Raw genomic sequence first — 14562 nt, forward strand, 5'->3', positions numbered from 1 at the left:
ATTTTAGAAAAATCATATTTGACTTAATTTCGTTCACCCTCGGATTGGCATCACTGCACCTGCTACTGTCGCATCTGTCATGTTTTCGGGAAAAATCGCAACAAGCGAGCAAAACAAACAAAAGTCGCAAAATCGAACGTAATTTTTCGGTTATTCTGCCATCCTGGACGGTTTCAGTATGTTTAGTTCCAGATCTTCGCCGGATTACGGAGCGCTTGCCGATGGTGATTGAGTCGCTGCTTCCGCTCCCCGCTAGACATGAGCAATTTTGGTCTGCAGAGTAAACCCGCTGGAGGATTCTCTAGCCGGCGCACGGGTTACTCGTCCGGCAGTTCTCGCTACAAAACCGACGTGCTGGAAGTTTTGGACAAAACCCTGTATGTGATGCTGCAGAATAAGCGAAGGAAGTAGCCGTTTGCCACCAATTCTACCCGAACCGAAACCAGTTTTATCACCAGAACCTCATTAGTCCTGCTCCTCGTCCTCCGCCTCCAGCAGTTCCGATTCGTCCGAGTCAAGCAGTGCCAGCGCACAGGATACGACCCCGTTCAAACCATCGGAAACGGAACTGTCACATGGCCGGTCGGCCACCGTCCTGCTTTCGTCCACCTTGCACAACATCGTCCGATATGTGCCGCCTGGAGCAAGCCGAAGCCATAAAGCAGCGCGTGATCGCCCGGACAAACAAAATGTCCCCACCACCCAAGCGGATCGAATGGAAGCTATCCGGCGCACCCAGTTTCAAGGCACGCAAGGTTATGGTGAGCCGATGTGTGAAAGAACCCGCTAAAAGTCTCCTCAAAATCCGCCCAACATCTGTCGGTGTGCTGCTGGAGTTGAAGGTAGGTGGGCTTCAAAGGTCCCGTCAACGGGTTTGACCGGATGTCAAACCTTTGCTAATAAAATGTTCATTTCCACCCTTATTCACAGGTCGTCTGCTTTTAGCCTTGGCAGTCAGGACGTCACTTCGGGTTTGGTGCATAGCAAGGAGATGGTTTTGCGTTTGTACCAGGTTTGTGCAGTAAGCAAGAATCCCGCAGAAAGGTTGTTCAGAACAGTTGTGCGAAGGGGCTGTTTCCGCTTTGGCTCAACGGAACGGCCCACGTCACGCGAACCTGAGTCGGCAGAAAACACATCAACACGATCGAGACGTACATACATCGTCGGGGATCATCTAAAGCTACTGCCTTCAAAAATAAGTTTTAAATGCAATCCGATCTCTCCTTTATCTAAAAGTTTTATATTATTAGTTTAAACGTGTTAGGTAAAATAAAATAAAATATTTGAAAAAATAATCCTGAAAATCATCTATTTTATCAAAAGCAAAATATCTGTTAAATATAAATCAATGGTTTTACAAATCGTGATCTGCTGTAATTGATTCAAACTAACAAAAATTAGTTAATTAAGTTTCACGATCTTCAGCAACCTCCTTGGCACAGTTGGAAGGTTCCTTGAGAACATTGATCTTAACCAAATTCACGCTCGTGGAGTCGGGGCTGATGGAATCAAGACTTGGAGTCGCTTCAAACCTTGCTTCAAACGTTATCTGACTCTTCAACCCTGATGAAATCCAGAGGCATAAATATTTTTTAACTAACCATTATTCAACGTTTACAAGTAAATATTTAAAAAAATAAAACATTTGAAACATATTTTCTCATAGTGACACTGTAAGGTGAATTACTCATATTTGTAAACATTGAAATTTCAAACTAAACAAAATAAACAGATTTTTGTTTGATTTCAGTTGGTAAACAACAACAAAACAATCAGCTTGATGACGCTAATGATTTTAATGACTACTAGGAAGAATACAAAGAAGAAGAAGCCCAAATTGATGTACTCCGATTTCACCTTAAGACTCATTGAAATGGTAGGAATTTCAACCATTTGAAACAATCAGGCAAATATTAGAAGGTGAGCAATTCTCTACCAAAACCGGAAATGGATTTTATTTGTATTTTTTGATTTGGCTCAAACTTTGTGGGGGCCTTCCCTATGACCAAATAAGCTATTTTGTGTGATTGGTTCATCCATACAAGTCTCCATACAATTTTTGCTGCTGTCCATACAAAAATGGTATGTAAATATTCAAACAGCTGTAACTTTTGAGTGAATTTTCTGATCAATTTGGTGTCTTCGGCAAAGTTGTACTGCCCATGTTCGCATAAATGTCCCATATGCAAAAACAGCAAGCTGAGAAAAATGCATTTGAAGTTTGTCCCATACATAAGGCTACGTGTTAAGTTTTCACGAAAAAACTGGATTTCCTTCTGATTTCTAGAACAAAGTACTGGATGTTATATGCTCTTTTGAAAGAGCACACAATTTTAAACAAAACTGCATCAATAACTCGAAATCGATGAAAATGCATATGGGACATTTATGCGATCAGGGGCAGTGTAGGTATTGTTGAGGACTTTTGAGAAAATATAGGTACACGGAAAAAAATTGCTGATTTTTTAATCAACTTTTTTTTCACTAAAACTCAATTTCCCAAAATACGTATTTTTTTATTTTCGAGATTTATTGATATGTTTTAGGGGACAAAAATCCGCAACTTTTGAGCCATAGAGAAACATGGTCAAAAAATCTGCCGCCGAGTTATGAATTTTTGAAAAAATAGTGATTTTTGGAAAAAATCGAAGTTTCATGCAAAAACAAGTTTGACATTATTTTTTAATGCAAAATTAAATTTGCAATGAAAAAGTACTTTACAGATTTTTTGATAAAGGGCTCCGTTTTCAAGATATAGCCACCGAATGTTTGATTTTAGCGAAATATTTGCAGTTTTTCAATTTTTTAAAATAGTGACCATGAGTGACCATTTCTAAAAATATTTTTTTTGAAAAGTTCAGAAAATTTGCTATAAAATTGTCTAAGAGACATTGAAGATTGGACCTCGGGTTGCTGAGATAGAGCCGCTTTAAGAAAAAGAAACACGAAAATTGAAGTTTTTTCAGTCTCATCCAACATTCCCACAATTTCTAATGCCAACATCTCTGCAACTCCAATCCAATCCTATTTTCAATGCTTTAAAATAAAACATTTGTGAAATGTTATTACCTTTACGTAAAAGATATTTTGAATCCAAATAACAAACAAAATATAAAATATTCAATATTTCCCCAAAAACATATAAAAAATTTCAAAAATTAGAAATACGAATTATGGGATTTGAATTTTTGTGAGAAAACGTTTATTGAAAAATCAGCATTTTTTCCATGTGTACAAACAGCTCCACCAAATTTGAGAATGATCAGAAAAAGTCGATTTCGAATTGGAGTACAGTGTGGGCGGAATGACCTAAGATGGAGTTTTTGAATATATTAATAGCCCTTTTTTGACAGGTGCCAAAATTGTGTGAAGACTAGTTTCGAAGAAGTAATGATGCAAAATGTGCTTATTGTTCATAAAAACCAGCCGTCCCCTAACATGACAGTTTTCGTGAGTTGCGCATATCCACCGGCAGATGGCAAGTGGGCCTCGTCGGAGTCCGCCCATTAAATACGCAACTCAAAATTTGCATGGGAAACTTTTTTTTCGTGACGGCTTTTGCGGCACGCTCCCTTCAACTTTTCAATATTTTTTCAATTTTTTTTTATTATCAATATTTTAACGTGGCGTATCTCTAAACAAGTTTTTCAAGAAAATGATTCCAGAACGCTTATTTTGTCGTTTTAAACCGAAACAAGGCAAAAACTATATTGATTTTAACTATTCGCCATTTTCAAAACTTTGGCTAGATAATATCAAAGGCCGCCATCTTAGGCCCACTGGGCCCACAAAACGGGGTACGCTCAGTTTGTATGGGAGCTGTCAACATGCTTCCGGGCTGATAAAAACAACCAAACTAAATTTAAAATACAGAAAAGAGCTGTAGTCCGAATTATCACAGAATTGTTCTAAAAATTGGTATGGACGAACAAACGATGCAAAATGGCTTTATTGTTGCACATTAAAAAAAGATTTGCTTGTTCTTTAGCGAATGAAAATTAAAAATTATATGAATTAAAGAAATATTTTAGAACCACAAAGGATTCTAACTGGCTGAAAACTGAGGCTGTACTGCAATGCATCATTTTACCTTCTGTTTATAAATGAAAAATGTTTCCTCGTTCATAAATCTTTGATGCAATCCACTTGCCATGACATTTCATTCCGCAACGCAATGCATTATGTTGCCAATTGCAGCACCCGTGTGCAATAATATCCAACATTCTGGATTGACCTTAATTAAAGCATTGGCACTCAAGCTGTACGTCTGAATGTGTAATTGAATCAATGCGGTAACGAATCCTGAACTGGAACTGCAATCCCGGGGATGAATTTGCCTGATTTGACCTGAGAATTCCCAGACTGGGGTGAGTGGGTGGAATTCTGTTTGCATTCGACTTTTCCTCGTGCTACGAATCTCGCCGCTCGTTATTGTCAATCAATCTTCGTTAGCCTCATTTTACGCCACAACCAACCACCCAAGAGGGAAGAGATTCCAGCGCTCCTGGTTTTAACCCTTAACGAGCCAGCTTTATCATTTGGTGGAATAAGTTAGGTGCAAAAAACCACAATTAAAAAAAACCAGCCTGAACAGTCAAGGGTTAAGGGTCGAGAACCGAATGTGCAATCTCCATGCAGGAAGCCGGAACGCTATCAGATCTGCAAAAACAGGTGAAATCGCTAGCCGGATCCGGACAAGCCCGTTTGCCTCGAAATAATTGCATAAATCCCGGCTCCAGCCCGACCACTTCCGTTTGGCCGGCGGCGTGTTATCAATACACTGGGAATGGTTCCCATCTCATTAAGAGGATCAGTTCAACATTCCCGTCGGATTTGCATCTCAAGCAGATAGAAAGCCCAGACACACCAGGACAAAAGCATATCCGACGGGATCCAAAGGATCAGATAGGTCAGAAGTGCGGTCGGTACCGGTTCAGCTGGGTTTGGCGGAACTGAATTCGAAGCAACCGCCAATCGGCTGGAAAAGAGCAATCGAAAGCCATTCCAAAAGTAGGGTGGTTCCAATATAGCTAAAATTTACATTTTATTTTTCGAAAAACTACGGTCGTTATATGGAGAGTTTAAGTTGATTTTTGGAACTTTTTTAAATTAGCTGATAACTTGATATTATTTGATAATTCAAGAATGCAACAACTCAAACTTCCAAGAATTTGAAGGCTCCAATTCAGGGTCCTAAAAAAGTATCTGATTCCGATTCCCGGACAATTGAAAAAGATTAAAAAAATTAATTAAGATAAATTTTTTTAAAATTTTTAAAATTATTTTTTTAAGGTATTGAACATTGGAAAATTTAGGCAAAATAAGCATAAGCATAAGCATAGGTGCCCACCCGCAGTTGCTACTCCGTTATTGACCAGGACCTCCAGAAGTTACATCCACGAGCCGTGGAAGATGAGTGGGTGCTATCTTTCCTCGCTTCGCAACTTCTCAAAGGCCCCTATCATGCTGATCAATACCGGCGCCGGCCACGACCAGTGGTAGAGTCACGGGGAAGTGGATGGGAATGTTAGTCCGATACTTGAGTGATAGAGACCGCCCAATCGACTGCTTCTCCGACAAAGTATCACATGAGTTTTGAGGGGGTTAGTAGATGGGTATGAGGTCAGGATTCACGAGTGGCAGTGATGTGACCATGAGCATTTTGTTTATCGGTTGAAAAATTTAAATCTTAGGCAGCCGACTGCGGAAAGATAAATTATTGATTAGTTAGAAAGTTTTTTTTAAATCGAACGCGTGCCAACCGAGCAGTAGTGCTATGGGCTGGACTTATCAGTATACAGCAATTCCCCACGAAAACAGCATGGAAAAAAACAAAAGTGCTCGGATCGGGCTCAACATTTTTCTGGGGGTTCCCTAGCCGAAATAATTAGACCCGTATTTTTTTGTTTGGCCATTAGGGTGATCTACGCCGTGTTAGGGTGGTCTGAAAAATTGCCATTTTCGTCGATTTTCGCAAAAACCACTTTTTTCGAAAAATCATAACTCCTCGCCATTTTAACCGATTTCAATTGTCTTATACGCAAATGAAAGGTGATAAGTTGGCCTTTCAAAAAAAAATAGTAAGAAGTTTCAAAAATCTAGCCTAACATATGAAAAGGGCGTATGCAACTTTAAAATGCCGTTTTGACGGTGTCTGGACCAAAGAGCCTATGTCTGGAAATAATTTTATCGGATTCCCCGGACATTTTTACATAACATACTAAAAAATGGAAGGAGTTCATTAACAGGATTCCGAGTTATGATTTTTTGAAAATAAAATCCGTGTTTTTTGACGCGCCGCGCGCAAAAACCGGAGAATGACGAAATTGGCAAAAAATCAACTTTTTTCACTAAAACTGCGATAACTTTAAAATTTCAGCGATGACCTACAGATGTCTGGGTACCAAAATTTTCGTAATTAAAAGACGGAACTTTTGATACCCAAACATCTATAGGTCATCGCTGAAATTTTAAAGTTATCGCAGTTTTAGTGAAAAAAGTTGATTTTTTGCCAATTTCGTCATTCTCCGGTTTTTGCGCGCGGCGCGTCAAAAAACACGGATTTTATTTTCAAAAAACCATATCTCGGAATCCTGTTAATGAACTCCTCCCATTTTTTAGTATGTCATGTAAAAATGTCCGGGGAATCCGATAAAAATATTTCCAGACATAGGCTCTTTGGTCCAGACACCGCCAAAACGGCATTTTAAAGTTTCATACGCCTTTTTCATATGTTAGGCTAGTTTTTTGAAACTTCTTACTATTTTTCTTTGAAAGGCCAACTTATCACCTTTCATTTGCGTATAAGACAATTGAAATCGGTTAAAATGGCGAGGAGTTATGATTTTTCGAAAAAAGTGGTTTTTGCGAAAATCGACGAAAATGGCAATTTTTCAGACCACCCTAACACGGCGTAGATCACCCTAATGGCCAAACAAAAAAATACGGGTCTAATTATTTCGGCCAGGGAACTCCCACAAAAATTTTGAGCCCGATCCGAGCACTTTTGTTTTTTTCCATGCTGTTTTCGTGGGGAATTGCTGTATATATTTACTAATTGTACAATTTTGATAACGCGTGCAAATTTCAAAATTAGTAAATAAAAAACGCTTTACTCTTCATAAAATCGATAGTTTGATGAGTTAATACTAGAACTGCCAGTTGGAATAAATTATTACGATCCACGATTGTCAACAAAAAGAAAACAGGAAACTACGTAACCGATTCTAATGAAATTAAAACAATAACTTAAACGAACTAAACCGGCGGCGTGCCTTCCAATCAACGATGATAAAAGAAGGACTTATGAAAAAAAAATCAAATGAATGGCTCGGAAAACACGTTGCAGAGTAACCGCGAGGTCTCGATACTCACAATCGAATAAAAAAAAAAAAATGCAAAAACGCGCGCTAATGGTCTATCCTATATGTCAGCGCGAAAAAAAAAGCAAACCAAAAAAAGAACATTTAATCGCGCGATTCTTTTTCAACTGACGGCGATTCTTTTTCCGCTCCACTTTGTGTGCCTCTGCGGCGCACACACACACCGATGAAACCTCTCGAACATTCGGAACTCTTCCTCTTTCCGCAGTCGTTCCAATTCCCCCCAAAAACGCGCCCGAAACAATGCAAACCAGAAAAAGAACTTTTCAATCGCGCGATTCTTTTTCAACTCCATTGGAAAATTTAGGCAAAATTTACATAAACTCTTATTTAATAAAAATAGTTTTAAAAAATATAATGAATTCTATAGAAGATTGGCTCAAGTTTGCAACAAAACGTTCTATAAATTTAGGGAAACAAAACAAATTACTCAAGCAACCCTAAAATTCAAAAAAATCAAGATATTCAAAAAATTCACAGAAATCCAAAAATTCAAGAAATTCAAGAAATTCAAGAAATTCAAGAAATTCAAGAAATTCAAGAAATTCAAGAAATTCAAGAAATTCAAGAAATTCAAGAAATTCAAGAAATTCAAGAAATTCAAGAAATTCAAGAAATTCAAGAAATTCAAGAAATTCAAGAAATTCAAGAAATTCAAGAAATTCAAGAAATTCAAGAAATTCAAGAAATTCAAGAAATTCAAGAAATTCAAGAAATTCAAGAAATTCAAGAAATTCAAGAAATTCATGAAATTCAAGAAATTCAAGAAATTTAAGAAATTCAAGAAATTTAAGAAATTCCAGAAATTCAAGAAATTCCAGAAATTCAAGAAATTCAAGAAATTCAAGAAATTCAAGAAATTCAAGAAATTCAAGAAATTCAAGAAATTCAAGAAATTCAAGAAATTCAAGAAATTCAAGAAATTCAAGAAATTCAAGAAATTCAAGAAATTCAAGAAATTCAAGAAATTCAAGAAATTCAAGAAATTCAAGAAATTCAAGAAATTCAAGAAATTCAAGAAATTCAAGAAATTCAAGAAATTCAAGAAATTCAAGAAATTCAAGAAATTCAAGAAATTCAAGAAATTCAAGAAATTCAAGAAATTCAAGAAATTCAAGAAATTTAAGAAATTCAAGAAATTCAAGAAATTCAAGAAATTCAAGAAATTCAAGAAATTCATAAAAATTCAAGAAATTCAAGAAATTCAAGAAATTCAAGAAATTCAAGAAATTCAAGAAATTCAAGAAATTCAAGAAATTCAAGAAATTCAAGAAATTCAAGAAATTCAAGAAATTCAAGAAATTCAAGAAATTCAAGAAATTCAAGAAATTCAAGAAATTCAAGAAATTCAAGAAATTCAAGAAATTCAAGAAATTCAAGAAATTCAAGAAATTCAGGAAATTCAAGAAATTCAAGAAATTCAAGAAATTCAAGAAATTCAAGAAATTCAAGAAATTCAAGAAATTCAAGAAATTCAAGAAATTCAAGAAATTCAAGAAATTCAAGAAATACAAGAAATTCAAGAAATTCAAGAAATTCAAGAAATTCAAGAAATTCAAGAAATTCAAGAAATTCAAGAAATTCAGGAAATTCAAGAAATTCAAGAAATTCAAGAAATTCAAGAAATTCAAGAAATTCAAGAAATTTAAGAAATTCAAAAAAATCAAAAATTTCAAAAAAAAAACAAGAAATTCAAGAAGTTTTTTATTCAAAAATTAAAAAAATTCAAGAAATTCAAAAAAAACCAATAAATTAAAAAAATAAATTTCGGAAATTCAAGAGTTGGACCAAACAAATAACACTTGCTTAATAATCAAAGCGATACAAAAAAAAAATATGGAAATTTACAATATTAGCTTTCCAACTTTTCACAGTTCAGAATTAAAGAGCTTTAGAGCTTTGGAATTGGGATTTTTTTGAATTTTTGTAATGTTGTTTTAAGGGTTTTGGAAATTAGAATTTAAAAATTTTCCAAGTTTAAAATTTTAAAAAAATTGTAGTGCACATCAAGCAAAGTCTAGTGCATCCAGATTATTTCTAAAACCTTACAGTTTTTTTTCAAAACTACCATCAAATGTGGCGAATCGAGACTACAATCTGAATAGGGACAGCAGATTTAAGAGCACTTGAGGAAAACTTAAGGGCAATGAGGGATACAAATAACCTGAGTAGTTTTTGAAGACGTCAAAGAATAAATCTTAAATGTTCTTTAAAAACAAACAATGTATGCAGTTAATTTTTTATCTAGTTCAAATGATTTGAAACTGGTGTTATTCAAATTTTATCGATTTCTATAATTTCATACATAAAAATCAAGCACCCTAATAACCACCCCCCTCCCTCTGGGGATGCCACATGTGACACTGTCGATGTTCGCTTTTGGTAGATGATGGTGGCGATGGCCGTTGGCCGATTTTGAGCGATGATAATGTTAATGGCTAATGGCCTAGGCGTGGGGGACGACGGGACGGGACCCCAGAATCGAATTGGTCTTTTTGCCGTTTTTCGTGTCCTTGTGTGTCGTACACTCACTCGGCAAACGGTATAAATAAGCGGAAAACGGGCTTATCGCGAGAAATTATCGCTCTCCGGGGGTAAATACCACACATGCGGGCCAGGAAGCACGTCCAACTTTAATAAATCATATTTTTATGAATTAAATTTGTAAGCCACAGAATCACGGATTGAAGCAAGATAACCAAAAAAAATTAAAGCGCCAAAAGTGATGGCGCGTGTTTGACCCATGGGGCCATTTTGGGGGGTCAGTTAACCTTTGCTTTATGAAAATCATGGTGAAATAAATAAAATTCCCTTGGCCACGAAGCCACGAGGGGAGAATGGAAAAAAAACTTTTGACTGCCAGACCATCTGCAAGCTATTATTCATAATAAAAAGTTAATCGCATGTAACGACCAGTTAACCGATTTCGTTTCATTTTTCCATTTTATTTATACACATTTTTGCGCTCCCTTTTTTATTGCAGATTGTGGACGGCAATGCCAAAACCGACGTGTCGAACCGCCGTGAGCCGGGCCAGTTTTGCGGCGAGTCCGAACAACCGCAAACATTCATCAGCGAAACAAGTGCCGTCAAAATCGTCTTTCACACCGATAATTTCACCGATCAGGTAAGTGAGGTTATGTTTTTTTCCCCCCACCGATGTCATCCCAAATTTGAACTGTCCCCAATTTTGAACTCTTTGCTGACCCAGATGTCAAAACTTGGTGGAACACAAAACGAAGCAAGGAACGAGTACCAAAATTCCGAAAATATATTTGGACATACAAGCTTATCCACTTTGTGGCGCTGTAAATAATAAATGTGCCACCATTTCAAAGTGCTTGCCACAATCGTCAGTTGACAAAAGTTTTGCCGGTGGAGCTGCTGGCTGGCTAAGCTCATAGCTTAACGCGAGCCACGCCACCTCTATGAGTCAGGGGTGGTCAACCCAAGGCGAGGGAAATAATTGAATTTACAACGCTGATAACGGTTTTGACACATGTACTTGACAAAACACTTTTTGAAGCCATGTTTTTGTTCAATATGTAAGGAGTACCCTTTTGATTGAAACAACACTTCTAGTACGGACTTCAGTTTTATGATTGAAGTTCAAGTTGAAGATCCAAATCGTGATTTTGACGAGCTTTTAGTATTTTCATATACGCAAATAATTCTTGTTAATCGGCTTAACCAAATCACCTGTAGGCAGATATCCAGCTGGGATCGAACCTTTTTACGATGTCACAACGTTTCCGGAGTTCACCTTCGTGCTTTTGTCGCGTTCCATTTAATCTTGAAGTCCCCGGCGCTGGTCGGAAGTGATCTTTCGGACTTGGACACTGCCACAACGTTTCCGGTGACCGCCTTCGAGCTACCAGCACCTGCACAACATGTTCGGTCTGAAGAAGTGCCTGCTGTCGTGACCACTATTGACTTTATATTTCGTTTCAGGCCCAACCAAAACACACGACTACTTTATTCTTCTTTTTTTCACGGCTTTAAAATTCATGCATTCCCAAAATGGTTCCCAACATCGTCTTAAACACCAATCACACAAATCTTTCCGATCTCAGTCGATGCTCTTGGATTCGATGTTTCTGTGCCAGCCATTTTGTAGTCAAGCTCGATCATTTTTGTTGGGAACAGGACCTGCCTAGATGACCACATTGACAACTAACTTAGCACAAATGATCGCACACTTGCTAGAAACGCGTTTTTGTTCACTCGTCGTCAGCCCAAAGCTGCAGTTGCAGTTCAGCTTCTTACAATGGTCAGGCACTGGTACTGATTGAAATTGATTTTTTTCCTAACTAAACTTGCACTTGCCCTTCGCGTGTGGAATCTTGGATATGACGCTATCTTGCCTGCTTTACGGCCAATCACCGATCCTGCTGCAGAGCCGGTCATCGATCTTTTTCTGGTTATAGGTCTTACGTGTGTCGTGCTTACGAACTTATCGTTATATTACTAGAGCGAATGTGAGCGTAATCTAGAACGGCCCTCAGACTCTCACATTGCGGATTTGATTGTAATTTTGCTGTTGTTGTGGGTGTTCCTGGAGTCGCGTTGGTAGGAGAAAATCCCTCTTCATGCGTGCGTAACGTTCACCACGTGTCATGTTGCATTTACAGCGGTAAATTGCAGTTATTCAGTTGTTGCGGAACAGAAGTTTATTGAGACAAGCATGGGTGTAAATCCCCTGCTAAGGAGATTGTCCACTCTCATGGACTTTTGGTTTGCGAAGAGGTGTTGGCCAATGTACGAATGCAGTAGGGGAAGGTGGGGCAAGACGACCATATGGGGCAAGAGGAACAATCGCTCCTAAGGCCGTAATTTTTACAATTTTGATTATTTCCAGTATGAGGAATTGTTGCTAGCAATGCAATTAACTGATTCTACTACCACATAACCGCCAAAACGACATAAACGCCACATGGCATAAGATTGAATGAAGTTTTTTTTTCAAAACCTTTGTTTCCTTATAATATTTAAAAAGTACAAAATAAGGCTTAGGGTTCGTTTTAAGGCTCATTTTATCAAAATGCAATTTTTCTTAGATCAGTAGTGTTCCAACCAATGATTTGCACTTATTAGAAAGTATGATTTGACTTTTGGTTATTTTTGTTGAGAGCTTTTAAAAAATCTTGTTCAGGTGGGGCAAGTGTACCATATGGATTTTTAGTATGGAAAAAAATACGAATTGCTGCAGCAACATATTTTATTGTGAAAAAATATACATAAAATTTCTTAAAAACTGATAACCAATTGTTAAAAAAATTGTCCATACACGATATAATAATATCATTAAAAATTTACTATTTATCATCTAAGTAATATTTTATTTTTCGTAAAAACGGTCAAATTTTTAGTAAAATATTATTTTTTCAATCTAAAAATGAAAGAAACGTTTCAAATACATCCTAATCTGATGTATCTAAGTGATAACAGTTCAATTGTTAGTAAATTAGCATGTTGTTTCATGATTGTTCCTCTTGCCCCAACGGGTTGTTCGTCTTGCCCCACTAGTTGAGTAGAACGTACGAAAAATCAAAAATTTTAAAATCATTTTTTTACATTAAAAAACAGAATTTTTAAAACTTATTCTATCAAAGTCTCAGTCAAGACCTGGAACAAGATGATTCTAAAAAATCCGACAGATTTTTTAACGTTTTTAATGGGTTATAACGAACATTTCCTTAGCTTGTTACACTTGCCCCACTTTCCCCTACAATGATGTGGTGTTGTTCTGTTGTAGAAGTGTAGTGTAGGCCAGGTTCAAGCTATCCTTTGAAGAGGTGAAGGATCTTTAGCAGCGATGGAATAATCATCATCAAAAGAAAATCATTGGACGTTCATCAAGAGAAAAAATCCGAAGGCAACATGGCTCTCCTCTCTCGCGCAAGAAAGATCGGTAAAAGGAATCTAAAAAATCATCTTCTTGATTATTCGGCGGAACATCTTTTTCACTACTACACTTGTAACGTCACACGTCGAAAAATGACCTGTCACATTTTGTAGATGAGCAATGTGTGTAAACAAAGTGATATAAATATTTTTAAGTAGTGCTGACTAGGAAATCCACAAACAATCAACCGCAGATTGAATTTCTTGGAGAATTTCGGAAGCCAACCAACCAACTATCACTTTTTACACGGCGCTCACAGACACTATCATAACGTTGTGTAAACTAAAACCGTTCGTTTGATAAAAATGGGTGCCAAACCATCGGGGTTTCTTGGTATTTTAGTTCTCACCAATACATATAAATGCTATGCTGACACATCCCCGAGCAACTGTTCAAAGAGAAAGATATGTTTTTGATTTGTAGCAAATGGTTCCAATACCCTAAATGGATGAAATGCTGCAATCCAGTTGGAACCATGTCATTTATTTTTGTATAGGATGATGTATCAGAGTAATGCCTTTGAGTTTTATTTAATTCCCGGCATTGTTATGTGATTTTTTTTGTTCTATTGACCCACATCTGAGGGCCGAGGTATCCCAATGAAAACCGGAATATCTCCGGTAAATTAGGACTATAACTTTCCCTCATTCTGATAGTTTTAAATTAGTGATGGAGTTACTTCTGGAGGACGTCCTGCAACGGTTGGATTTCCCAATCCCCTTATTGAGGAAGTATGTTGATGATCTCGTGCTGCAACCGGCTCCGTGGCTTAATGGTTACGGCTTCTGCCTCACAAGCAGAAAGTTCAGGGATCAAATCCCGGTCGGTACCTTTGAAATTTGGAATCAGAAATTTGAACTTTGAATATGAACAAAAACGAAAATGAATCAGGTGGGATTCGAACTCACGCCTTTGGATTGGTGGTCTGGGACGCTAAGCAGTCGGCCATCAGAAGGTTTACACTCTAGCAGTGAAATGATCCGTAGTGTTGAAACATGTTATCTCCTCATATTAAATACGCGCTGATCTCTGATTTGCATGACGGGATTGGAAGTCTAAATATAGATCGAGTTTCCTTCAGATGCTTGCTTCTATGTTCAGGCGGGGCCGAACAATGCCCAGCGACCTCGGAATTGGATCGCAAGGAGCTCTGTCATTCTGAAACGGGTCGTTGGAAGCAGCGTGAGGGCTATCACCACCTAATACCCGGGACTGAGATAAGCTGTATCAGCATCCGGCATATACAAAGTCTGATACAAATTATACTTTCCCATA

General features: G+C 37.4%; 1 protein-coding gene across 1 annotated transcript in view; it reads left to right on the forward strand.

The window, feature by feature from the left end:
• Positions 1–14562, forward strand: part of LOC6054186 — a 171320-nt gene that overhangs the window by 125094 nt on the left and 31664 nt on the right. The window contains exon 3 of the mRNA XM_038252124.1: positions 10366–10509. Coding sequence (XP_038108052.1) covers positions 10366–10509 — 144 coding nt within the window. The remainder of the gene's footprint in view (positions 1–10365; positions 10510–14562) is intronic.

This window comes from Culex quinquefasciatus, chromosome 2, assembly GCF_015732765.1.
Source record: "Culex quinquefasciatus strain JHB chromosome 2, VPISU_Cqui_1.0_pri_paternal, whole genome shotgun sequence".
Taxonomy (NCBI): Eukaryota; Metazoa; Arthropoda; class Insecta; order Diptera; family Culicidae; genus Culex; species Culex quinquefasciatus.